Raw genomic sequence first — 26,872 nt, 5'->3', positions numbered from 1 at the left:
AAATACAGCAGGCCAACAGACCCAGTGAAGAGAACCTTGAGAACAGATTTATACCTGCATCTGTTTCTCCATAATTATATTTCCATCTTAAGTGCAACCTTTGTCCCTCCACTCAGTACCCTTCCAACCCAAGTGATACAGAGGAAAAAAAATAGAGAAAAGCAGCAAAAATGATCAAATCATCTCCACCCTAAGAACAGGTGAGCAGGCTAACAACCTTTTAGTCTAGAAACAGATAAAGGTCTATGGAAAGAGAGGCATGGAAAAGGTGATTAGGGATCACAGAGTTATTTTCTCTTTCAATGCAGGAAAAGAAAACCATCAAATGAGTAATTTTCAGAACACTGTTTCGTGACATTGTCAAGTTGTGGAACTCAGCCAGAATAGACTGTCAATGCTAAAAGCTACAGACTTCTAAGAGAAGATGAAAGATGTTCACAGAACAGAAATCAAGAAATCTTCAGGGATAAACTACTACATACATGTCCGACCATTATACTTTTCCATAAGCAGTATCTGCTTTTGATCACAATGTTTTGAGATGTTCCTTTGATATAATAAAAAAAAAAAAAATCCTTCTTCTACCCCAACAATGGCTATTTTAAAGTAACCAGTGTGACAAAAAGGGAGAGATCTGGGGGCTTGGCTTCACCATTTATAGAGCACAATACATCCTCATCCAAATCCTAGCCATTTATGCATATTTTCCACCCAAAACTTCACTGATCAGCTTTCTCCCTAGGCATGGTTCCAAAACCAGGCCAAATGAAGGCTATCTCAATATGATCTCATGCTCACCTTCCTGCACTCTGCCCCCTTGAACTTGCCTTTCCTACTTCTTCCTTGCATTAGCACTCATCTGATCATGTTCAGCTGGTTCACGGAAACTTGTGCAATTTGGTTTTGGCCAGTCTGAGCTGGTTTAAAGCACAAGGTGTCCACTAAGCACTGATGCCAGTACAATTAAGAGAGTAGAGACAGCCATGGACAGGCTACTCTCGTGGTAGGGTCAAATGATGTAGTTTCACATGTTAAGGTAATCTATTGCTTTGACATGTTTGAGATGCCAGATTCCAACCTATCTTATCGGGCAGTTAATTATCTAATACACTTATCTGCTGAGTCAGAGAAGTAGAGCAACTTACTTGTCACCAAAACATGATCTTGAGTTGCAGCAAAGCTTCACCATATATTATTCTCTCCAGGCTGAGAGCCTAAGCCTGTAGCAGTTGTAGGTTTTAGGAAGAGAGGCCTTGAACAAACAAAAATGATTATCACAACCGCAAGAGTGTCAGCATCCTTTCTGCAAATCTGAACTCACCCTACAACTACTCGGTGAGATCAAGATCTTGGCCAGGTTTGTGTAAATAACTTTTATTGTTGTTCTGATCCACTGTATGTATAGAAATTGGATTAATTATATTAACTTAATAATAAGTAACTAACTGCTTCAATGTTTTATTTTTCTGTTATTACTAGTTGTTTATGCAAGTGATGTCTGCTTTTTTTAGAGCTCAGAGATATAAAACCCAATGCCTCCTACTATAAGAAGTTATAGGATTTTTCTTGTTTCACTCTGATAAACACATTTTCTCTAAAAGTTGTCTTCCACATAAACCATGCTGGAAAATAATGTCTCTAAGGTTCACAATATCAGAAACCTCAGTACTATGCAAACTCATCATAAATGTCAAGAGTGAGATAAAGGAGTTCTTTAGCTGCAGTCAGAAACTATCAATCTTAATATTGCAATCTTAGGAGATTACAATTATCCAGTTATGGTAAGCAAACATTTTTACAATGTCATAACATTAGTAAATATTCATTTGGGAGTACACTACTAATCAGCAGAAATGACAGAACATTACGTGATCATCCGCAAACATTATCTAGGAAAGATACATTCTTCATCAGAAAAATATTTCTAAGAACTTTCAGCAAACAAATGCTGTTTCAGAGAAACTTGCAATCTTTTCTCTGGGAAAGAAATTTCACACAGGAAGGAGTTTGAGTGGTTTCTGATCACAGACTATCTGTCGATGATAACATGTTGTTACTAACAGGTTCACCAGAGAGAAGGAGGAATCAGCCACAGGAAGCAAAATCTCACATCTCACTATCAGGTAGTGGATCTAAGCAAGACAAAACTCAACCTAAGCATAAAAGGGAAGCTTTTTATCTTAAATATAATGTACAACTAACTCACAAGACTCATTACCACAGGATTCTGTGGAGGGCTAAAAACCAGCAAGTATAGTTCAATAAGGAACCTGATGTTTTAAGAGACAGTCATATGACTTTGCAAATGTATTTCAGGAACAAGCAAGAACAGCAATCAGTGTAACATTAGGAATTGTTTTTCAAGTCACGACCTCACTTCAGTGTGAATATGCACGTACAGCCTATTTTAAAAAAGTATGAAAAAGGTTTGATCATCCTTTCCAGCAACATTTAGGGTATATGTTACAATTTATAAACATTATTGCTTTTCAGTATCATGACAGAAGTCACAGCAACACCAAATCCATATCTGCTGTGTAGAAAAACAGACTATAAGTGCCCCATATAAACTCCATTTCCTATTAGCTCTCTAACCTAGAAACACAGAACCCACTGATTAGATTACTCAGTCACGCTTGTATTCATAAATATTTGCAGATTTCTGTCATATTCCAGGATTTGTACTTGAACTATGAACTTACAAATGCTGAAGGCAAGAAAAGAACTCCAAGTTCATAAGAACGGATCATCAGTTGGCTGCCATTTTTCTCCAGAGCTCCCCAAGCTGCTTTAGATAGATTGGCACTATGAAGAGAAACAAAGCATATCAGTGAAGCAGAAAATGTTTAAATAATATCTGTAGCAACGCTCTTCTAGCAGAACTTAAATTCCATCAGAATAGTCTTTTCACAAAAAGTGACTTGGGTGTTATTCCTTATTGCTATTTTTACAGCACAGTGGGAGCAGCAGAGACAATATGCAAAAGAGCATTCATACAACACATGTGAATAATTATACAAGCCTATTTGTGTCATACAGATCTACAAGACAAATTCAGCTTTTTGAATCTTCTCTGCACATTTCAGAAAGGAATTTCGTATTTGTAAATAGCTTCAATTTGAACCTTTAATCGGGAAGATTAAAGGTTAGCTCAGTTATTACTAGTTACACTTAGTACAGTGTGGCTTTGCATTTTACATTCTAGTACAGAGTGTTAAACAGTATCTTTTGCTCCTGGCATTTTGTTCTTTGATATACTTATGAAAACAAGTATTTATCAAAGAAGTATTTTTGTTTCAATTTGTTATTCAGCACTATGCTGTAGTTAATCCTTCATTAGTATCTGCTATGAAGTAGATCAAGTTGAGAGCCAAAAAATACACGCAATTCTGTTGTCATTAAAAAACTCTATTAAATATGGACAAAAATTCATATCACTATTTGAAGTATTATGAGATTATGGCAGTTAACTCACCTGGGCTTGCAGTTGACAAAAAAAGTCATATATAAAGTTCTTAAGTGAGAGATGTATTGATTAGTTGTTTACCTTGTTACTAAGAACCATGCAATCTTCTGGAAGTCAGGAGAGAGTCTCATGTATGTCTTAATGTGAGGTATAGCACGAGTTCGACCTGAGACTTCTGCTGACCATTTGCTAGAAAAACAATAAGAATTCTTTTCATGTATGGTTTTATTTTAAGGTTTAAAAAATACCATACTACAGTGTCATGTTTCCAGTAACACTACCTATATTTCTCACATTCAATACTTATTCCCCCAGACAAAAAGTTGAAAATACCTTATTTAACAGAATTCTTAATCCTGAATTCCAATTTTACTAGTAGTCAGAAGGGTAGGATTTTTTTTTCCCTTACAACCAATTCAGACAGATATTCTCCTCAGTGTGCCAGATTCTCCTAACAAGTTTTTCCATTCCTCCATTCCAGCTCGCACTTAAGAAAGTAAGTCCAAACTTCTGGCCAATATTTCTTCTCTGAAGGCTATCAATGGTTATAACTTTGAGCACACAAGTTTGGCACCAAACTAAACCTCATAAAATTCTCCAAGTTTATTACAATTTATTATCCATGACATAGAGGCAGGGAGCAACTGATAGACAGATGACACTACTCTTCCTCTTCCCTCTTCTGTACCCCTAAGCTGCTGAGAAATTTGAAAGCTTAAGAAAGTAGAGATCATATCTACATGTATATATAAAAACTAGTTTAAAACAACAAGCTGGATTAATTCAGCATCAGTATTACAGAACTAAACTGTAAACAAGCAGTAAATAAATGTATATAACTGAAGGTATGTAATCACAGCATTTAGAAGCACTTTCCACTAACAGCTGTTAGTCCTCACTCAAATTCAGGAAGAAGGCTTCTAATACACCATCTTCCACCCAGAGACTTTTCTTTCCTCAGTTTAGAATATAATAGTCTCTAGTTTTGGTTAACACAATCCTCTTTGCCTAACTTATCATTCTCTTCTAAAATGGAAATCGAAAAGAATTAATCAGCTCTGAAAAACCTCTTAAGTGCACTGTGTTCATCTAAAAGCCTGAGAAGATTAACTTGGAAGGGCTGGAATTATTTACCTAAGTTGACTTTCAGGACTAACATTTACAGTTAGTGAAGTTAAACTCAAGAGGTTTTATAGTTCATGGGTCAAGACCATGGGTCAAGACCATGAACTTTAACAACCCCATCTCCCCTGATGAAAGAGAGAAAGCCCTTTCTAAGAACTGGTCCTGTATTCCTAAAGGGCAAGAACTGACACACTCCACACATTTGACACTAACTAGAAATCTTTATATTTTGATGCAACCTACACTGAAGTCTATTTCTGAAGAACAAACTAAGATATGACATATGATACAGAACCAGCTAACTAAACTTCTCTTCCCCTATGGAACTCCACACTTTTCCAACTCCATTAATCTCTCCCTCCTTGTAAAGCAGAGCTATTTCTTCCCCTAACCTGAGAATGAAAGTATTTTTTTCCTTTCTGCTCTGTTAGAATCCCTAGTTTCCTGTTGGTTTTGTACTATTTTCCAGTGAAGTAAAGAGAAATTTCTCTAATCCCTTTACTGCTCAAAGTTTTATACTATGGCAAGTCTTTAAAACATCTTATCTTCTATTTAATACTATTGAAAATAGTATTAAATAAGAGACTAATCAAAAAAAGGTTACATCTTTCTTCCAGTAAGATTCTCATGAGGTATATGACTACAGAAACTAAATTAAGACTGCACAAACACCTCCAGACTTATGATTTCCTCACCTTTTGAATCATGACTGAACAAGTTTGAAAATTTGAAGGTGATTGTAACTTTCTTCCTTTGCTGCTGTGAGCTTTGCTGGTTAATGTCCAAGGAATGGAACTCGGACAAAAAGCATGTGAGGCTTTGTCTCCTGCTTTTAAAGTGTTCTCTCTGAGCACATTCAGCAATCACATTCACTCCAGAATTAGGGATGCCTTCTGCAACCAGCAATTCTGTTTCAGTCCCCTGAATATATTGCATCTTAGCATACTCTTTTTTAGTAAATTATCTTACCAGAGCAACTTCCACCTGGAAGAGTTAAAAGTTTCTGATGAAAGGAATGGGATGTTGTGGTCTTGTAAGAGGTTACAGGATGTATTAATAATTTTTTGATCTTTGCAAAACAACTTTTCCCCATTGTTCTCAAAACATGTTTAAGTTATTAAAGATTCAGGCTGAGGGAGACATCCGGCATGGAATGTCAGACTGTTAGAATTTGGCAAAACTAGCAGCACATGGAAAGAAGTTCTTAATAGAAAATGTCAGGCACCTTTAACAAAAGATATTACCAGAAGGTAATGAGAATTTTTGCAGCAGAACTGCTGTACACAGAAGATAAAAAACACCCAATAACAACAAAAAAAGTGCCTTCCTAACCCTGCTGTGGCTCAGCTGAAATCCTATTAATACAGAGGCACAAGTGGGGAAAGTGAAATACAACTGTAAATTAAAAAATAAAAGAGAGAAGTATTTTATTCCAGTTCAAAGAAGAAAAACTTAAATAAAAGTTTACAAAATCCTAAATGCATTAGCAACAGTATTCTGTATATTTTTTTATAGGTAAATAGCATGTTTTCTACTATGTTTTGGAGATAAGACCCAGCAGATAAGGAACTAAAGGCTTTTATTTCAAGGAATTTAAAAATATCATGTTTGTAACCACTTCCACTTAATTTGCTTTTAACACTCAAACATTACAGCATTGTCAGTTTAAACACAGTCTTAAAAAAAAAAAACAACAAAGAATTGAGTTCTACTTACTGAAAATAGGAATGCAACCACAGCTGTTTCTGTGCTGTCTGTATACTGTATGGAAGTGAGCCACCAGCTTAAGGAACAAAACAGAACATGTACATTTATTTTTTGAAAGACATTCTAAAAGCAGCAAGCTATCAGTACTACCCTCATGAGTTACTTTCAGAAGTCCTTAAATGCTCCATTAGTATAAAATGGTATATATTTTGGTTTGGTTTTTTTTCCATTCTCATAATTTAGCACCTTCCTAAACACTACACAGCACATTTACACTAAGAAAAAGAGAAAATGCATAGAGGCTATGGAATTACAGGTAGTTTTCTGTTAGGGTAGGACTTGATATCAACAGATTAGAATCATACAAACTAGAAGGAATAAAACGAGCAGCTTTCAGAAGAAAAAAGAACCTACCAACACCCAAACAACATTATTTTAAAAAGCAAGAACTTCTCTGATGAAATTGTATTTGTATTGATTTGGCCTTTGGCTAATGCCTGTTGTGATTTCTTGAAACAAGTTTAATAAAGAAGAATCATCAAGGCATACTGAGTTATATTAGTGCTGTGTATTTTAAAAGCATGATACAAAGCCTACTGCATTCAACATGTCCTAGAACACACCATAATGACCCATCACAAAATCTTCAGTACTCTCAGGAATGCACTAACTGCAGAAGCCCACAGAGCTGTTTAACTGCACAAACATAGAGTTGTGCAATTCACCAAGTTATTTCATAATATGAAAGAAATTACAGTAAGAAGTCACTGAGCTGTAGACAACCAGATGTATTTCAAGACACCCTAACCTACCTGTAGGAGTCAGATACCTACAAATTCTCTGGCTGCAGTTTCTATATATGTCCAAACTTTCCTCTTTTCAGAGGAAAGAAAAAGAGCTGAAACAACTCCTGCTTCCCCCAGGTTCAAAATACATCAGCTGTTAGAAGAATTCAACAGCTACTCTACTTCATACTTCACAGGAACTTCCGAGCATCCAGCTTGGAACTGGAACATGCATTTAACAATTCAACAATGCCAAAAATCACCGAATCATTGAAGGTGGAAGCACCCTCTAGAGATCATCTAGAATAACTCCCTGCTCAAAGTAGTGTTGAACAGAGCACATTGTTCAGTACAGTGTCCTGTCAAGTTTTGAGTATCTTCAAAAACAGAGACTCTACAGCCTCTACAAGCAACCTGTTTCATTTAAACATCAGAAAACATTTCTGCTGTAAGGATGAATTGAGATACAGGAGATTTCTGTCTATGTCCACTGCTTTTTGTTCTTTCCCTAGTCACCATGCAAAGAGTCTGCCTCAACTTTGCATCCTCCTATCAGGTATTTATACATGTTGATAAGACCTCCCAGGAAAGTTCTCTTCTCCAGCATGAAGAATCATCCAGCTCTCTCAGTCTCCCCTTGTATGATTGATGTTTCAATCTCTTATTCATCTTTTTGCTGTACTTGGTTCAGTATGTCTGTGTCTGTATTGTATTGAGAAGTCAACAACTGGACACAGCACTCCAGATTTGGTCTCACCAGTGTTAAATAGAGAGGAAAAGTCACTTCCTGGCAATGCACTTCCTAACACAGCTCAGGATGCTATCGCTCTTCTTGCTACAAGGGTACACCTTCAGCTTAGTGACCATCCCTGGTCTTTTTCTGCAAAACTGCTTTCCCCAGGTCAACCCCCAGTGTGCACTGGTGCCTGGGGTTACTCTTGCCCCAGCATAGTACTTTGCATTGCCCTCTGTTGAAATGCATAAGGTTTCTGTCTGCCCATTTCTCCAGCCTGCACAGCCCCTCTGAATGGCTGCACAATCATCCGATACATCAACCACTCCTGAGTTTGCATCATTTGCAAGCTCACCAAGGGTGTACTCTGCCCCACCATCCAGGTCATTAATGAAGATATTAATGCACGACCCCAATATCAGTCCTTGGCACATTCCACCACTAGTGGCTGAACCCCTGCTGGCCTTTGTGCCATTGATCACAGTCAGCGAGGCCTGGCAGTTCAGCCAGTTCCAATCTGCCCCATGTTCCACTCACCCAGCCTGTACTTAATCACGTTGTTGTAATGATGTTAGCAGACAGTGATGAAGAAGTTAAGATAAACAACATCTAGTGCACTCCTCATTCATCAAGCCACTCATCCCTTTATAAAAGGACATCAGGTTAATTAAGCATAATTTATCCTTTCAAAAATGCATGCTGACTATTCCAGATCACCTTCTTGGTCCATCATATGTTTGGAAATATTTTCCAGTATTCTTTGCTCCATCACCTTTCCCCAGGATCAAAGTGAGGCTGGCAAACCTATAGGTCCCCAGACTTCATGAATATTAACATCGAAAGACTGAACAGAACAGCTGTATATTACAATATTAAAAAAATGACCAATGAGTAGCAAAACATCTTAGCCTCTGTTGTATTTGATGTGCAGAACGACACTGCAAGCAAAACAGAAGAAACTGGCACACTCAAACCTGAATTTTCTGCCAAAATGAAAGTATGATTGGAGTAAGAACAGTGGGCAAGAGCTGTTGTTTTAATACACAGTGATGTATGAACATGGCTAGACAGACTTAAACATTACCTGCCAATGCCCATAAAGCCTCTTCTATTCAATCACAATAGGAGAGCTGGAGCTAGAACTCCAGTAAAAGAAATTTAAAGGATTGTACTGCCACCTATTCTACCATGTTCTCAGCAAGATGACAACTTCGTGTTCATTCAACATCAACCACTAAAGTGATTTTGCAGGACATTACCACCACAAAAAGTTAATAAATGGAGATTCATCTGCTTACCAGGATACCCTTCCAGACTCTGCCTCACATTGTTCACAGTAGGATAAACCTTCATGGAAAAAAAAAGTAACTTTAATAACAGCTCTAAATATGCAAGCTGCCAATTTTCAAACAAAGGACACTTCAAAGAAAACCTGAGGAAAAAACACATTAAAAGCTTCACTTGTCAAAACGAATAAAATTACACTGCAGCTTAAAACTACACGCATGCGAGTAACAAAGTCTAATATTTTTACTGCTCTTACAGAGCTAACAAGACTCAACACTGCTTCAACCACTGTTAAGTGGTCAAAGCTAGCCTTAACGTTATTTTATGAGATTTTAGTCTCATATCTCAAATATGAGCACGCAGGAGCAACTAGCACATGGTAAAGGCCACAAACTTCTTTCTGCTCCTCCATTTAACTGTGCTAATAACCAAAGGTATTAATGCCTAAGGGTTCAGTTACATCTCAGTGGCAGAAATAGCTGCATCTACAAAACCTAACAGAAGACAAGTTATAGAGTAAGAAGACAGTTTTGATTAGATTATATATACTCTAGTGTCATGCAGATGGAAGTCATAGTACATTTCTATAGTATACCATACACAATTAAGTATCAGCAAGTGGTACGCTTAGGATTTCAGGATGAAAACCCCATTACTGTCTTTCAAAAGTTAAAAAACCCCCAATGACTAAGATTTCAAAAACAAATAATAAGTGTTAAATAAAGGTCACCAGCATCTAAAGGACATACCAAATGAATTGGGACATCACATTTAAGGAAAGGTGTCACACCACTGCCTGCAGCCACCAGGCTCTCCTGGAACTCAGAGCACAGCCATTTGGACCCATCAGCTCCCATTGAACCAATGCTTGAGAACTGTCCAACGAGAGGCCAGGATTCCTGTGCTGGTATTGACAAAGCATGCTCCTTCAAAAGCTAGTGAGGGGAATTGAAACACTGTTAGACTTCAACAGGAAAAGAATACCTTTACTGGTTTGATATCACTTCTGATATAATAAATCCTCTATAATTCACTTCTGATAATGAAAGAGATTAACATTCATACTACATATTTAACTTTGCAATAAAAAAAATTATCAAGCTTTCCAAATAACCCACTTCAAGAAAAGATTAAACATCACAAGTTTTATCCAAAAGCACCAAAGCCAACCATTAAATAACAGGTGAAAAGAACATTAGAAACTCTTTCTAGAAACATGAAACATTAGCTTCAGAAGTCACAACAACTTAACTAAATATTTTTTATATTTGGTGGTTGTTGGCCATAAAATTCCTCTCATACTGTAGCCCCAGCTACAATAGAAGCCTACAATAAGAAGAGAAAAAAGAACAACTGAAGACAAAATTGAAATAATCCTTTTAGTAGAGTTCTTTAGCTGAGAATGGAATTTAAAGTCACATTAAAACCAGATGGATATAGGCACATATTAAATTGTATGTAATGGCTACCTTGACCCCTCTAGAGAGAACACAAAACTAAATGGCTTCAGCCATGAGTGTAGTATCATCAGGTCTGTCTGCATTGGTACTTAAAATATCAACCTTTTTAAAATCACAGAAACATTTGCCACAAGACCACCTTTACAGGCTTTATCTGGTTTATTTTGTTCTCATTTTGGTTTTAACTAGGCAAAAAAAATGGAAGACAATACATGTATTAGAAAGGACAAGCTCTTAACAAGCAATGGGAAGTCTAAAAGAGTAACTTAGTGTCAAAAGCCATGTGATACATAAACATTTTATATGTCACAGAAGTTTGCCATGGACAGGATTAGAGCTCCATGTAAAAGTCATGACAGTATTCGAAATAGTGCCACTTTAGCAGGAGGTGCAGGTTAAAAACTCTCCAATTATCAGAGGCCTTTAACAGATGACGTGAAATACATAATCTAATTTTAAAACACAAAAACAACCAAAAAACCACAACAATAAAGAAAATCAAACCACAACAAACAAGATATGCAATCTTGTACGAAGATTTACCATTATGGATTATCTAAATAATCACAGAATTATTTAGGTTGGTACAGACCTCTAAGATAGTAAAGTCCAACCATTAACACAACACTGTCAAGTCTATCACTAAACCATATCCCTGAGTGCCACATCAACATGTCTGTTAAATACCTCCAAGGGGTGACACCACCACTTCCCTAGGCAGCCTGTTCCAATGCCAGCCCTTTTGGTGAAAAAATTTTTCCAAATATCCAATCTAAACCTCACCTGGTGCAACTTGAGGCTATTTCCTCTTGTCCTATTGCTTGTTATATGGGATAAGATACGACCTCCACCATGCTACAACCTCCTTCCAAGTAGTTGTGGAGAGCAGTAAGGTCTTCCCTGAGCTTCCTTTTCTCAAGGCTAAATGTCCCCAGCTGCTCCTCATTAGAACCGTGCTCCAGACCTTTCACCAGCTCCATTGCCCTTCTCTGGACACACTGCAGCATCTCAATGACCCCTCTTGTAGTGAGGGGCCCAGAACTGAACACAGGATTTGAGGTGTGACTTCAGTGCCAAGCACAGAGGGACTGTCACTACCCTGGTTGCACTGACCACACTGTTTCTGGTAGAGGCCAGGGTGCCACTGGCCTTCTTGGCCACCTGGGCACACTGCTGGCTCACGTTCAGCTGGCTGTTGACCAGCAACCCCAGGTCCTTTTCCACCAGGCAGCTTTCCAGCCCCTGCTCCAAGCCTGTAGCACTGCATGGGGTTGTTGTGACTCAAGTGCAGGACCTTGGCCTTGTTGAACCTCTAGACAATCAAAACTCTAACATACAGGGCTACCTGTGATGACCCAATGACCTCTCCTTCCTTGCCTACCCTTTCTGAAGGGTTTATAGCCATCCATTGCAGCACTCCAACTGTGTGAGCCATCCCACCATGCTTCTGTGATGGCAACTATGTCATAGTTTTCCTGCTGCACAATGGCTTCCTTTCCCTCCTGTTTGTTGCCCATGCTGTGTGCATTGGTGCAGATGCACTTCAGTTGGGCTATTGATCCTGCCACCTTTTTGGAGAGAGAAGCCCTAATTCCTACATGACCATTCTCAGGCACTTTCATGATTTCTGACACACTAATAAGTCTTGTGTCTTTGCTGCTAAATGAATGTCCATCCCCTACCTCCACTGAGACAGCAGACTGAAGGACCTTGTTAGCACAGTGTCCCTCAAACACTGGTGTGCTGCTCCAGGTTTATTTTTAGTGAGCCTGGTTTTATCCTTTCACCCATTCAAATCTAGGTTAAAGCTCTTTCAGTGAGCCCTGCTAAGTCCTGAGCATAGGTCCTTTTTACCTTTTGAGACAAGTATATCCACCCTGTCTGTTGCCAACAGGCTTGATGTCACATATACTGACATTACCAAAAAACCCCCAAAAAACCCCAAATCCAGCAAAAAACCAAAATAGGGGACAGAGTGGACATAAAAAAAAGTCCACGTTTCTAATTATTTAGTTGATATAAAAAATGCAATAGAAAAAAAAAAAATCAAGATCCTAGCAATGTATTGGAACATAACTAAAATCTTGACTGAACTGATGACATTCACTATGTATAAACTGGTTTTTTATGTGATTGGTTTATTGCCAGCTCATTAGAGAAAAAGAAACTGCAATAAACCTTAACGTTCAAGTAATAAAACATGCCTACTCCCTATGTGCAGACAAGTCTCTATGTCAACAAATCTTTCCTCAGTTAGTGCTTTTGAAAAAGGCTACATTTGGATCTCAGTCACAGAAGACCGGATTTTGACAGTGTCACTTTTGCTAGAAACACTAACAGCTGACAGGAATTCATTTGAGTTACACTGACTCCTCCGGTATCTGTAAGCACATGACAAGACCACAAGTTGACCAGGAAATAACTCCCAGGAACACAATGTGCAAAGTCTACATTGTCATAAGTTGCAAGCTTATGTACGTTATTGCTAACTTAAACTGTAACAATGTATTAAAAGACTGAAGATGACAGCTGGAAAAGAACTCAAGCGTGCTCTCCAAAATTCTATTTACATTTTAAAGGATATTAACAGAAAAGGTTACAGTTTTGGTACCTTTCTGAGCCTAAGATGACCCCATTTCTCTTTATCACTGCCTTGATACCGTCCAGGGGTAGAACCAAGAAGATACACTCTACAGAAAGAAACAAAAAATCCTGAAGTTATTTGTAGATCTGGAGAGTTTTGGTTTGGTGAAGTAGCAAGGTATTAAAGTAAAACCTATAAGCAAGATTGAACATAGAAGTGCAACCAGAAATATTTAATCTTTCTCACAGAATTTACAATACAAAGAAAAGTATATTTTCAGCTGTAAAATTAATGGTTTAGTAACCTGTTTGACTTTACCCTGAAAATAGAGAAGAGATCTGCCCAAAGTCACAACAAACATAGGCTTTAAGAAGCTGTTCCCTACTGCATCTCATGCCTAGCTTTATCCATGAATGAACGTCCCCTACATATTTCATAGGGCAAGGAGTCGATCCTTACTCTAACAAGTGACTCCTTCCTAGAGCGTGCATAGGGCTCAGCTCATCTGGCCAAGCTCATGGAGATGATCAATTTAATCAGAGCAGCAGCTCAGGCTGTTAGCTCTCCTGATTATAAAGTACATACTTTTTTCTTCACCCCCCTTCAATCTTGTATGACTCCATGTAAAGAAAAAAGCAATTTTTCATGTATGAACTAGACAAGGTTTCAGTCTCTATTTTCACTGCAGTTTATGACCATTTTCAGCTTTACTTTTCAACAATTTTTATCTGCTTATGAAACTGCAATTAAGTCATCAAGACACACTTTCTGAACTAAGGACCCATATTTCAGTGGAACTGCAAGATATATCTATTAGAAGTAAATTTGAGCAACCTGAATTATTTTATGTAGTATCAGCAATGTGATATGAGAGAAGACTATTTCAAGACCAAGTAGACACAACATTGCACACCAGACCCAACTCATGCCTGTTACAGGCAAAATTCTCTATATATGTATGTGGATTGAACTTTGCCTTACAATTCAGAAGCCTCTTTTTACTCTCCCCATTACAGTAACCTTTACATATATTATTGTTTTTACATGATGAACCAAATACCACACAGTGTTTTCCACTGGTAATTTCATTGGAGTAAATATTTAAGCCAGACTGTCTTAAATGAAACCAAATCCTTATTACTTTACAGCTACCTTCTGTAAAGTTACTGCTGGTGCACCTTTCTTTCTTTCTTCCTTTAAAATTCATGCTTATAAAACTAGAAGTTGGTCAATTTGACATAATCTGTACAACACATATTTAAAAAACTGTGTGAAGTTAGAGTCATATTTGAACACTGAAGTCTGAAACAAGGTAAGCTTACAAAACAAACTCAAGGTCTAATAGATCCTAACAGAGATATTCAATTTTTAGGAAAAAAACCCCCACACATGCAAGTTACTAAGAACACAATATATACCTTGTCTCTGATAAGTCATGTTCTTGAATCAGATCTATCCATTCCTTGAGTATAGGAGAATTGTAAGCCATCAAGTAACTTATAAGGTCAGATTTAAAATTAGTTTCAGATTCACCAGAAGAACCTGTTGCTCCCTTAGGCAGTCTTGGATATAAAGGGCTTAGCCATATTCTAAAAAAAAAAAAAAAAAATAAAAAACACAAACAAACAAACAAAACATAAACAAGAACACCACACATTAACATATGGTTTTAGTAAGTGATTAAAGTACATCTGAAGGTCCTAAACAAATATTAGAGAGATTTACTGTGATATTAACTATAGATGACTTGCCTTTACAGCTACAGAATCACCATCTGATACTCAAAACCAGAAAACTAATACTTTCAAATGAAAACAACCATCCCAACATTTATCCACACTTTTCACCTCTGCTAAACAGGCCAGGATCAGACTTAGCAACCAACAGTCCTTTTATCAACATTTTCTGTAGGAATAGCACACTTCAATGCATTGTGCTAAACTCTTGGTTCGTGCAATTATAAAGAAAATCACCAATTAAAGCATGTGAAAGTTTTGCATAGTTTGAAGAGCAGCCCACAACCATAAGCTGGTTCCCCAGAACTTCCATCAGAATAAAATAAGATGGGCACTACACAGGGAAAACATTTAGCATTTCTTTCCAGTCACACACTATTGGAGCCATGGAAACCAAAGGTTCTGCATTATCAACTTTACAATGTGTTGACATTATCCTTTGAAATTCAGAAATCGATAAAACAGAGAAGGCAGTGAGCCACCATATATAGGTGATACTGCACAACACTGCAGTATGCAAAAGCTAAAAAGAAAAATATTTTTCATGTTTGACAAGTAGGGGAACTTGTTAAGTATCCCAAGCAGGTATTTTCATGCTTTCTTAGCTTTCTAAGAAGCTAACTGCCACAAGATACTAAAGCTGCCTCTAAGATTTAAAGGTAAAAAAAAAAAATCAGTGGCTATTTTTGCCACTCAAGACCTCCATCAGAGCTTGCCTCAGACAAGCAAAAAGCCTCAAACCCCCTGCCATATTTAATGGCAGCAAAATGGATGCCAAAGCGATGGTAACTTCTGAAAAGCCATTTTCAATTAGTTTGAAGAAATTTTATACCCTGATTTACTGAGGTGATCTAACTAAAAAAGTGCTCCCACAAAACCAGTCAAAAAAACAAGAGGTTGAGGAGGCTGAGGAGCTTTATATTACTATATTTATTTATATTTATTTATTAGTCCTTTTTGTAGTGCTCTTAACAAAACTTTGTCCCAGGCTGGTCAGTAAGTTTAAAAACTTCCGGAAAGAAAATAAAACAGGAAGAAAATTCCTTCCAAGGAAAGAATATTGGGTAGATACTAGGTTATCTACTGTATTATGGAATCAGTAGTGCCTAACATTTACAAGGTTACATTCTGCAGAACATCTGCACATTCATAGAATTCTTGAAGTATTAAGATAATTTTTAAATAGCTGCTTCAGATCTATATAAAGAGTACTTTACAGCTAAGACGTTTTTTTCATGAAAAAACAGCATGGTATAATAAAATTTTATATCAGTCAGACCAGGTTTAAGCTAACAGCCAACTGGGTATGTAATTTTGTTTACAACAGGAAGCAAGTAGAGTTCAGGTTCAGACAGCTACCAGCATTCTAGGTTCAATTTTTTATTTTTTTCTTTAGAACAGCTCTGTCTTAGGAGTGTAAGACTTTAGCACTAGATCATCTGACCTAGTATCCCATCTTCAGCTGTAGCAAATATCTACAGAAAGTAGTAAATATACACCTGCTAGAGATTGTTGCTTACCCCTGAGTTTTCTGGTGCCAATCTTCAGCAATAAGATTGGATGTATGAATCACAACTCGAAGACCTTCTTCATATAACAACAACATCATTTTCCTTTAAAAAAAGATACAGAACTCTTCATCTATTTTAAGTACACAGAATAGGAGATAAATTAATAACTCACTAAAAAGCTTCAAGGTAATGTTTTTTGAAAAATTTGTTCTGCACCATGCAAGCACTCAGATTTCAATCCATGCACAGGCCAAGCTCACATGGCAGTCATTAGAACATCCTGATATATTTTATTCTAGAATACAGCTTAACATTTCATGCAACACCCACAGCAAAATCAATACTTGCAGAACACTTCCTATATTTGCAAAGTTCTCCTGACAAACTTATCCCTTTGCAGATAGTTAGAAAGAGAATTTAGGAACACTAAAAGACCTTTACTTATAGCTGAATTAACTGAAACCTAGTTCCTTACTCTTAAACTAAGAACTTTTATTTTAAAAGAAGGTGCATAGGTAGCTAATCACTGGGATGTCAAAAAAAGCTATTTATCTACCATAACTCTAAACTCAAGCTACTGCATAAAGAAGTTTTAAAGCTAGTAACTGAGTTTAAAATAAACATCTGTATTTTTTGGTAACGTAAGCGCTCAAATTTTCATATACAAGTTTTCAATAGTTGTGTAGACACCATATCCATATGGTCCCAAGGGATGAAATGGTTTCCACAGAAACCCATGCTCAAGAATAGAAGCCATAAGGAAAAACATTCTTATTCTCATTGGTGCCCCATGACAAGATGCAAATTGTATCAGGTTTGAACTTAGGCAAGTATTTATTCAGTAAATTCTGCTTTTAATGTTACCTGCACACACTTTCCTATGCTTATGGCAGTCTGCACAATATGCAAGACCCTGTAATCATAAAATAGTTCCCCACATCTGTCTTATGCCTTGATCTAAGCACAGTTGGAGTTGACAGTAAAATAAGTATTTTACAGCAAAATAAAGCGCAAGATTAAGGTATATAAAAGTGATAACTGACTGAAACACCACTAATCTCAAAAAAAGTCCCTGAAACGTAATATAAGTTTAATATCATACAACCAGAATTACATGAATTTAACTCTTTATATTTGATGGGGTGAAATCTGTTAAGTGCCTCCCTTAAAAAAGCTGTTTTATTACCCAATTTACTACTCTGTTAATCACTTCTTTTCCACCTGCAGCGGAACATACATTCAGAAACACACTACCCAGAATAACCCTTTAAAATACAGGGTTAAAGAACTGCAGCATTTAGTATCCATATCACTTATTTATGCCAAAGTGTAATTGAAAACAAAAATCTAAAGTTGAACACACAAAGAATGAGAGTTGCTGTTTATACTGCTTAAATGAAAATAAGCTAAAGTTTTAAAAATTATCTATTTGAAAGACAACTTCAATTCATTCTATGTCCCCCACCAAACCTGAGAGAAACAAGACTCCTTTTTAGAAAGCTAATTTCTTCCCTTTATCTGCATGTTTTTCTCCAAACAGGCAATGAGTTTGTCAGTATGCTTTCTGTCAGAAACACTGGCATTTCAGATCAATGTTTTAATGTAATGTCATGTTTCATAAAACAAGTTATGCAAAAGGTTAACTGATTAAAAAATACTGCAGTATTTTTTACTGAAAACCAAACTGAAACCAAAATATCTTTGCTGAGATGTAAGACTGAAAGCTACAGATAATAACAGATTTTATCTATAAAATTCCCTTTGTGACACTTCTACAATATTAAATTCAAGTTTCATCTTTGAGAAGACCCTCCAAATTCACTAATTTCCAGATCCTTCACCTATCAACACAAATCAGTGTTGTGCCTGCCCTGCCAAGAGGTAAAACTGACTGATCAAGTCTGCATTACAATTTTGGCATTAAGGTGCAAGGCAAGAGCCAGGACCTGCAGTTCACCTGTCTTAGACCTGTTAGACTTCAACTGCTTAACCTGCACATCTCATATCTACCCAACAGCTGAACTGTTTCCTTAAACTAGAAGAATCCTGCCATCTCTAAACATAAAATGGTTATGGAAATTTTTCTTTAAGACTCAACAGTTTCTATGAAACCCAGCTTTGTGGCAGACCTTTCTGCTTCATAGTGTTACTTACGTGTGGTGAGTTCCAAATGCAATATCCAATTTAGCCTACAAAATAAAAAAGTTGATCATTAAGAATTCCTATTGTGCACTGTTTTCTAATTTTATTTCATTTCACTGCTCTCTAGTGGACAGATCACAAAACACATTATTTCCCCCCTCAGTAGTTCTAAATGCAGTCTCCACTTTATACAAGCTAGACTTTAAATGGCAATCAACTTTTGTTGGAACTGCTCCAGCAAAATTTCTGCATCTCTTACCAGCAGCATTTTCAGAAACAGTCAGCAGAAAAGGACCCAAGGTTCCTGCTAGACATCCAGATGAACAGGAGAAAGAGAGCAGCTCTTCTGTAAACCCTGTGACATTTTTGTGGGCAGCTGTTCTATGCACACTTTCGTGGGCAATAGCCTACCATAAGGACATACGTAAGTCAGGGATCATTGTTACCATGTTCCTATAGTCCTGGTAAGTACATTCCTTAAAAATTAAAAAAAAACTCTTGACTTCCCACATAAGGTGTGTCTCTCTTCATTCATAACAAGATTTTGAGTGCAGCAGATGGTTTAACTTCAACCAAAGGATGATACAGATGTTAATTACCTGACAAAAGCTAATGTTCTCATAAGGTCGTGCTTGTGCAAGCAGTTCAGCTTTGGATTCTCTCTTTTCACCATGAACTATCAGCAATGGCTTCTTCCTTAAACACAAGGAGATTACCATTGAAACATCAAGTGAATTAGCAATCAGCCTAAACCATTTCTTCACATAGCTCTGACTTCTGGCCCCTACGTTGGATAAGGCAGCAGAAAGATGGCACTGAAATTTATATGCCTCCTTAACAAACTCAAAATAGCAGTAACTACAATTGAACCTCTAAGAAAAAGACACTAGAAAATTTTAATGGAAAAAAAAAAGGGAAACGGGAAGCATGGAATAAAGCAGATGCCAAAACAGAAACTATTAATACAAGATCTTGAAAGGAATTCTTATCCCTATAGCTGGAAACAGACAAATTATATTTCTCAAAAGCACTGATATACACAGTGGGGATCTAAGACAATTTAGAAACTGTCCTCTTAGAGAGAAGATGGGAAGAATGATAGGGAAAAGGAGAGGGCTAGGTCTATTCTGGCAGTAGTTTGGTGTTCACTCCCTAGAACTCAACTTCTGATCCTGCCAGTTGGATCCAATCCATAGGAAGGGAGTGTTGCCTACCTGGGGCCCAGTTAAGACACATCACCAGGAAATTTCCCAGCCTGGTATGGCCCACTGATTATCACCCACTACTGGTTTTCCAGCTGCATACTGATGACAATTTTCTGACATAGGTAACTGAGGATCCCAGAAGGAAGAGGGTGCTGCTCGACCCACTGTGGTCCCTTCCAAACTTACCTGTTCTGTGAACTCTGGTTCTACTGCATTTCCAGTAAAATGAAGAAAAAAAGTATAGAAAAATGCACATTATATACTCACTTCATCTGCAGGACCTTGCAACTACCAGAAAGGAATTTCAAGCAAACAAGAACTGCTTTCAGGACAATATCCATCAACTCACTATGTCATAACCACACCATCATCCTGATACTTTTCATGTCATTTTCTTCTGCCCTTCCTACAGTCTCTCCTTCCTCTTGCACTATCTGGCTCTTGACTCAGTAAACTGTAAGGGCAAAAAGCTTCTAACTCCATCTTTAGAGGTCATCTACTGCACTGTCACTGTGGCCCACAATGGAACCTCCCAAATGTTAACTCATAAAAATCAAAAACCAGCTATACTGAACTCTGACCATTTAACAGTCTTGAAAAAAAAGCCAAGAAATCAATAGAGAACTACAACTGTGGAATAAGAGTAGAAAGAAAACCAAGAGACTATGCATATACAATTGGTAACAATAATTTGCAACTGCAAACAAGTGCTCATCATTCACTTATAACAGGAACCTGTAAGAACCGAATCATCTGGGAACTGCATCATTTCATCTTCATAAAATAAACATACCTGAATTCCTGTGGATACTGTCTTACAAGCCATCCCACATCTATACAGTAGTTAAACTTGCACATAAGAAAAAGAAAACAGACTCATTAAAAAGAAAAAGCAGTTTGTTAAAACAGTGAACTACAGTAAAAAACCTTCTTACGTAAAGTCATCACACAATTCTGTTTGCATCACATACAGCATGTTCTAAAACCAAGTGTATTTTTTACTTTCACATGCTTCTTTTATTTCTCTTGACAATTTAAGAATGAACTTGAGTTTATCAAAAGCATGTGTTAGTGGTCATAATATTTAACATGCAGGAAAAAAGCAATCTATGCACATAATGTGAAAGCTTTGGTTCAAGGATCATCTATTTGCCATGTGCTTATGCCATGAAAGATAGCAAAAGCTTCTAGACAATAACAAAAAAAATCATTTCTAGATTGCAAGGCAGTTTTTTTTCTTCCTCAAAAACAGGAAAGAGAAAGTAGTCCTATAATTGCCTAAATTCTAAAGCAGAACATGGGATGATTTTTATGTTTCAAGAAACTGTTGAACAGTCGAAAACATTTAGAATTCCCTCTGTACTTTAACAAAGTTCCCTGCTAATGTCAGCTGCATGACACAAGCATAGATTATCAAGTTTAAGATTAATTAAGTGAAACAAGCAAGTCAAATCAGTTTGGCAACCAGGAAACTCACCTGGGCAGAAGATATGAGAGTCCCAAAAAGAGGAGACAAAATATCTATTAAAAAATATTAAAGTATAATTAAATTTAAAAAAAAAAAAGGTTAAAGTAAACATTTTGCATCTTGAACAGCTTGATAAGTACCATAGCACAAGAGCCAGATTGTTCAAAGACTCGGTGTAACAGAGGCATTCACAAGTGAGATTACTTATCTGAGTATTCAAGTCACTGATTCTCCACTGAATCGCTTCGGGTCATATGCTTATAAAAAGCATTAATACTTTTAAAGCAGAAAACAAGTTTTAAAAATTGATTAGGAGAAAGTCCAGGATCATACTGAGAAAGGAACAAACTATTCTCTCCCCTACAGAATGGGCTTAAAGAACTGTGGCAAGGTAGCAGCAATAATGGCATAGTTAATGCTTATTTGTCTGTTGCAGACTGATTATAGGATATGTGTATCCACTGTTCATTCATGGTAACACAGGAAACTAATCCAACTGAGGATTCATAACCCCAGCAACTGAAGCACAGCACCAACTTGAAAACACACCCTATGAATACTTTCTAGAATGGGTAAAATATTTCATGTCCTAGCTCTACAGAAATCTGGTTTTGCAGGTTAAACAAAAAATACTGCCTACCACCTCAACTAATCACCTAGCAGAACTCCTAAGAGAGGACTAGCCAAAAGCCCCAATACATTCATAAAGCACATAAAAATATACAGCAGTAAAGCAACTTTGGTCTCTGATACCAGCTTGCATCAATAATCAGTGCTCATAGGGAGCACATGAGATTGAGGAAAAGTTACAACCTAATTTTACAGGTCTTTGGTGATTTCTTCTCCTTCAAAGAATTACAATTTTTTTTCTGCCCCATTTTATTGTTGTTCTGTGCATAACTCTCTTATTAATGCCTGCTTCTGATTCTGTCTTGTGATAGATGAGATTTTATTTCTGAATAAGGGGATCCTTACAGGTGTACAAGGCTCTTCCCCCCTAAATCAAACTACAACTACAGAGCAATCCTGAAGCATCAGTATTGTAACACCAAACACCTTGCTCCATCTTGACTTATGTTCACTTCCAACTGAATTCAAATGGACCCATAAATCCCAGACACGGATGTTCAGAAGTACTGCATCAAGTAATAGCAAATTACTAGATCCAAATCCCTCAGCAGCACGAAGGCAAGTGCAAACAACTACTCAGGGAGTTAGGCATCCTAGAGAAGCATCCCTATAACTGCCACGAAGACAAGTGGTTTTCCCCATATTAACTCATAGGGAAAGCAGCAATAAAGCACATTTGAATTACCTTGGCTAAATACACATTAGATTTGTGCAGCATAACTCAGAAGTTACAACCACATGTAAGCAAGTAATGCTTTGTTATACTTCTAGAAGATAAAAGTCCAGATAAGAGAACCAATTCCTATAAATCTGCATATTTAGAATACGAAACTTCAGCTACATCAAGAAATACACGCATTTAAAAATACCCACAAACTAAAATTAAGCATGCTCTTGCTTTCTCCCAAAAGCCCACTTCTGTACAAGCCACTTGTTCACCTTTTATGTGCAGGGCTCCAGAATTATAACTCCGTTCAATTCCACTGACTTTAGTGAGAAAAAACCTGAAGGGATTCCCTCCATTTAACAAATCCCAGGTATCTTGAGCTTCACTGGGTGTTTCATTATATTCCTCTGCTTTCAAATTCTCTGAGAGTTTGTCATCTTTGCAAAGATTCAGAGGCTGCTCTTTGGGTGCATCATATTTTTCTTCTTTCACTGTTTCTTTGGGGGCATGCTTTTGCTGATCTTCAGGCTCTTCATCACTACTAGAAAGACACCAGCCTAAGCCTTCTTGGCTAGTTCTCTGTTTTGCTGCTGGAGGTATTTCTGGAGAAAGACTTTCATCAGTGAGCTTCAGGGGAGAAGCTTTTCTCTTGTGAGCAGCTTTCCTAGCTTCAGAGCATGGATATTGCGGCTCACTTGTTCTACCACGTGCAGCATCCGACAGTGTAGATGTAGATGGTTTTTCACTATCGGAATCTTCCTCTGCACTTTCATCACTGCTGGATACTGTCCATTTACCATGTGCACCTTCCTGAAGCATGTTTCTATGGATTAGAAAACGAAACACTAAACAAAAACAGTGCATTTTTGCTAAGCTCAAATCCGTTTCCCTTCCTGGCTCCCATTTGTTTATTATTAAGGAAGCGTGCTCCTGTATTTAGCAGAAACCCCGTGCAACTTCTGACTCGGGAAAATTTCATAGTGTACAAGGCTTACTTGTTTCTGTTCCCAGGAAACAAAGAAGCACGTGCAATGGGAGCAACCACGAAATGGGACGCAGCTAACGTGAAGAGTCTGCACACGGAAGGCGGGCTAGCATAGGGCAACCTATGGGAAAGCACTCCATAAGTCAGAGCAGTGATCTGCACGATGCAGGCATTTCTCATACCAAACCTAAGGCTGAGCCATCCCGCCCGCTCTGCTGGGAGGACACGGGGCCGGGCCGGGGCCGCCCTTTCCGGCTGCCTCCGCGGGAAAACATTTCGGGACTGGAGCCCGGGACAGCGGCCTCCCTCCGCCACACCACACCCGTGCCCGGCCGCAGGCCCCACCCGGCCCCACCGCCCCCACCGCGCGGGCCGCGGCTCCCGCCGCCCTCCCCGGGCCCGGCGCGCGCCCGCCGGCCTCGAGGGGACGCGCGGACACGGGCGGCCAAAGGGCCCCCCCGGCCCTTACTGGCTTCCGCCCCCGCCTGCCCCGCCGCGCTCCGCCGGCGCCGCCACTGCACCCGCCGCCCGGCCGCCCGCACGCCGCCCGCAGCCCGCGATGGGAGCCGACGAGCAGGCCCCCGGCCCGCCTCCCCCGCCCAGCCCCGCCGCGCGGGCCGGCGGCGCACGCGACCTGGGGGCGGTCGGGCCGCGCGAAGAGGCTACAGCGGCAGAACGAGCGCGTCTCAGTGACCTGAACTAACCTAATGAGACTTTATTTGGCTTAAATATTAGCTCAGGGCAGGTGCGGTATTTGCATACTGGTTCATTCAGCGCGGTGTTAATCAGCGTGTCTGAAGTGCCCCGCTAACGAGACAAGTGCGTGAGGAGTTCGGGAGGCAGCGGGAGGGAGCAGGTGTGACATTGATCAGGGGAGCGCGGCCTGCATCAAAGCGCGCTCTGGCTGCCCGAGCGAGCTGTGGGAGCGTTTGGTTCGCGTTACTCTAATTTATTGTAAGCTTGTGACTGCAGTTAACGAATTATGTAAGTGCCAGCAGTAAAATCGGCAAGCTACACTGAAAAAAGCGTTCAATGAATTTTCAACTGCTCTGTGTAATTTTCTTGGTGCTTTTCTGCAGAGTTGTATGTAATGCTTCTTCCTGAAACCCTCTGAGGATGTACTCTTCACTACTGTAAGGTTAAATTCTGTATTATGAACCCTTGCTGAAGGTCTTCTGTGGGAAAATCTCTTAGGAGAGTTGCATGTTTTTGTATGTAATGGGCATAGTCTCTAAATATAGACTCTGGAAACTGTATTTGTTTTCTAGAAGTACTTAAAAAAGTTGAATGGCTTCTGACTCTGCTGGCACTCGACTCTCTCTTTGTAGTTCCTGTCGACATAGTGCTGAGAATTAAAGCTGCCTGGAATTTTTTAAGAAACAGTTTAAGAGCTTCCAGAGACAAATTTAATGTAATTTCTTTTCTAGGAGTCTGTACTATGCATTCTAAGTTTGCAAAAAGCCTTTTTATTATAAGCATGTAAAACATAGAAGTAGGATAAACTTTATTTTAACTTTAAAATTGAATGGACTTGGTCCATTTTCAGCTACTGGAACAGAGTAGATAAATAGAGTTCTGGCAGAGATGTGACTAATCTTCAATAGTTTATAGCATAATTTATTCAGCAGGTGGGTATTTTATTTTTCCTATAACAGCTACGCAAAGTAAAAAAATATTAGTTTGCTTTTATTGTTTTTAAAGCAAATCACTTTCTTTTTTTAGCTTTTTAAAGCATGTGAGGAAGACAGCAAAGACTGTTTAAGCAGAGAAGATATTAAAGTTGCTCTAGTAATGTTTTTTTGTTAGAAATCCTCAAAGGTATATACTTTTCCATCTATGTTCTGAAGATCCAGATGTCTCACAGAATACCTACAGATTCTAAAGTAATTTTCTTATCTGCAGATATTTATTTCAGAAGAAAATAGTCAAACCCCTCCTTCTCCTGCTGCAGAGGATGATGAGGAGAAGGATGTACTCTATTTCATATGTGTACAAGACATGAAATAAATGACTCACTGAGCTTGTTATTGATCGACTTTTGGTTTTTAATAGTGGTACACTCAATTTCTTTACTCAGTTAAGCTGACACATGTTCTAATAATTATGTATTCTCAATAATATATCTGGTTTAAGTTTCAAGTAACAGTTGGGCATTTTTTGCCTTGCCTTCTCAAATGTAAACCTACGGCTCTACAAAAATGTTAACAAGAGAAAGGTTAATTGAGAGAAATAGTGTGTTCACATACAGGAAAATACTGGGTAAATTATATGGCTTGATGTAGTTTTGGAAGTTATGTTTCTACTCAAGTGAATTGAAAAAGAGTGCGAAGAACACACAAGATTTCAGAATAAATACATTATGATTGTGAGTTTATCTTTCTGATGGCATGTCAATACAAACTATATTATAAAGTATGTATAAAGTAGAAATGATCATTCATCTTTCTTTTCCAGCTTGAGAATCTTCTTCATCAAGGACCACTTGGGACTAATTATTTTTTTTTTTTACTTAAATACATATTTTACAAAAATTGTCTTAACAAGGCCATAAACAAAATTACATCTGTGATAACTTAAAGTAAAACCCACAGAAATGTTTTAATGAACTTTAATGAACTCGATACATTTCAGCTGTGGGTAAACATTTTCTCAATGAATTATGGCCAGATCTAAAAATGATAAAGACTTCTAACATGAGTCTTAACTGCTGAATTATGAATCTGAAAATACTCAGCTTCCCATTATCTCTCTTCTCCTACTTATTTTTACCTTCATCTAAAAATTAGCTGTTCTGTCAAATTCCCTGGATGTTTCTTCTAGCAGGAGTGCTCAAAACATGCTTAAGGCATTTAAACAGGAGCAGGTTCTGTGCATAAGTCATTTATGGCACCTCTTTGGAAAGAGAATAGAAGTAGAGGACTCCTGGGAGAAGAGGATTTGCAGGTTTAGTTATTTCTTCCCGAAAAAGTGCCAAGTCACACCTGCTGTGTCTCTAGGCACTGCTGTGACCACCTGGCTGTTAGACCATTTTGTCTATGCAGCTGCACAAAAATTAATTAAACGTTTGTCCTAGGACTGATTCTGTCATCTCATGGTTTTGCTGGCTCCTTATGTGGGCCCAATTCCAGCAACTGTTGCTCTTTACCCAATGACTGCTCATTGTGAAGATCCCTAAAAGATCCCTGGAGAGGCAGATACTTTTTTGTGTGGCTATGGTTTATGGCACAGCCACAGGTTTTGCTTTTACTGGAGATTAGGCCCTGTATGTATTCCTTTCAACATCTGTGTGGTTTTTAATCTAGTTCTGAGAAACACAACCCTCTATGCAGCAGAGAGGAACCAAATACAGATTTTGCAATCCTGAAAGTTGATTGTTAGGAT

The 26,872-nt window shown here is 38.1% G+C and overlaps 1 protein-coding gene across 4 annotated transcripts in view; it reads right to left on the bottom strand.

Annotated features, from left to right (window-relative positions):
* Positions 1-23,690, bottom strand: part of TDP1 (tyrosyl-DNA phosphodiesterase 1) — a 41,100-nt gene extending 17,410 nt beyond the window's left edge. Inside the window, exons 1-14 of one of the 4 annotated variants that reach the window (XM_008923677.3) lie at positions 23,674-23,690; positions 22,779-23,329; positions 21,219-21,262; positions 20,535-20,590; positions 19,136-19,232; positions 18,549-18,583; positions 16,404-16,496; positions 14,566-14,736; positions 13,175-13,253; positions 9,853-10,038; positions 9,115-9,163; positions 6,308-6,374; positions 3,548-3,655; positions 2,703-2,805 (exon numbers count right to left, since the gene is read on the bottom strand). In XM_008923677.3, coding sequence (XP_008921925.2) covers positions 2,703-2,805; positions 3,548-3,655; positions 6,308-6,374; positions 9,115-9,163; positions 9,853-10,038; positions 13,175-13,253; positions 14,566-14,736; positions 16,404-16,496; positions 18,549-18,583; positions 19,136-19,232; positions 20,535-20,590; positions 21,219-21,262; positions 22,779-23,325 — 1,635 coding nt within the window. In that variant the 5' untranslated portion in view covers positions 23,326-23,329; positions 23,674-23,690. Of the gene's footprint in view, positions 1-1,155; positions 1,253-2,702; positions 2,806-3,547; positions 3,656-6,307; positions 6,375-9,114; positions 9,164-9,852; positions 10,039-13,174; positions 13,254-14,565; positions 14,737-16,403; positions 16,497-18,548; positions 18,584-19,135; positions 19,233-20,534; positions 20,591-21,218; positions 21,263-22,778; positions 23,433-23,501; positions 23,623-23,673 lie in introns of those variants that run through there. The other 3 variants (XM_018082949.2, XM_029964284.1, XM_029964283.1) reach the window with 3 other exon arrangements.
* Between the last annotated feature and the right edge of the window lie 3,182 nt (positions 23,691-26,872).

This window comes from Manacus vitellinus, unplaced genomic scaffold (genome assembly GCF_001715985.3).
Source record: "Manacus vitellinus isolate BGI_N305 unplaced genomic scaffold, ASM171598v3 scaffold_6_pilon, whole genome shotgun sequence".
NCBI lineage: Eukaryota > Metazoa > Chordata > Aves > Passeriformes > Pipridae > Manacus > Manacus vitellinus.
This window is presented reverse-complemented; position numbering and strand designations above follow the sequence as displayed.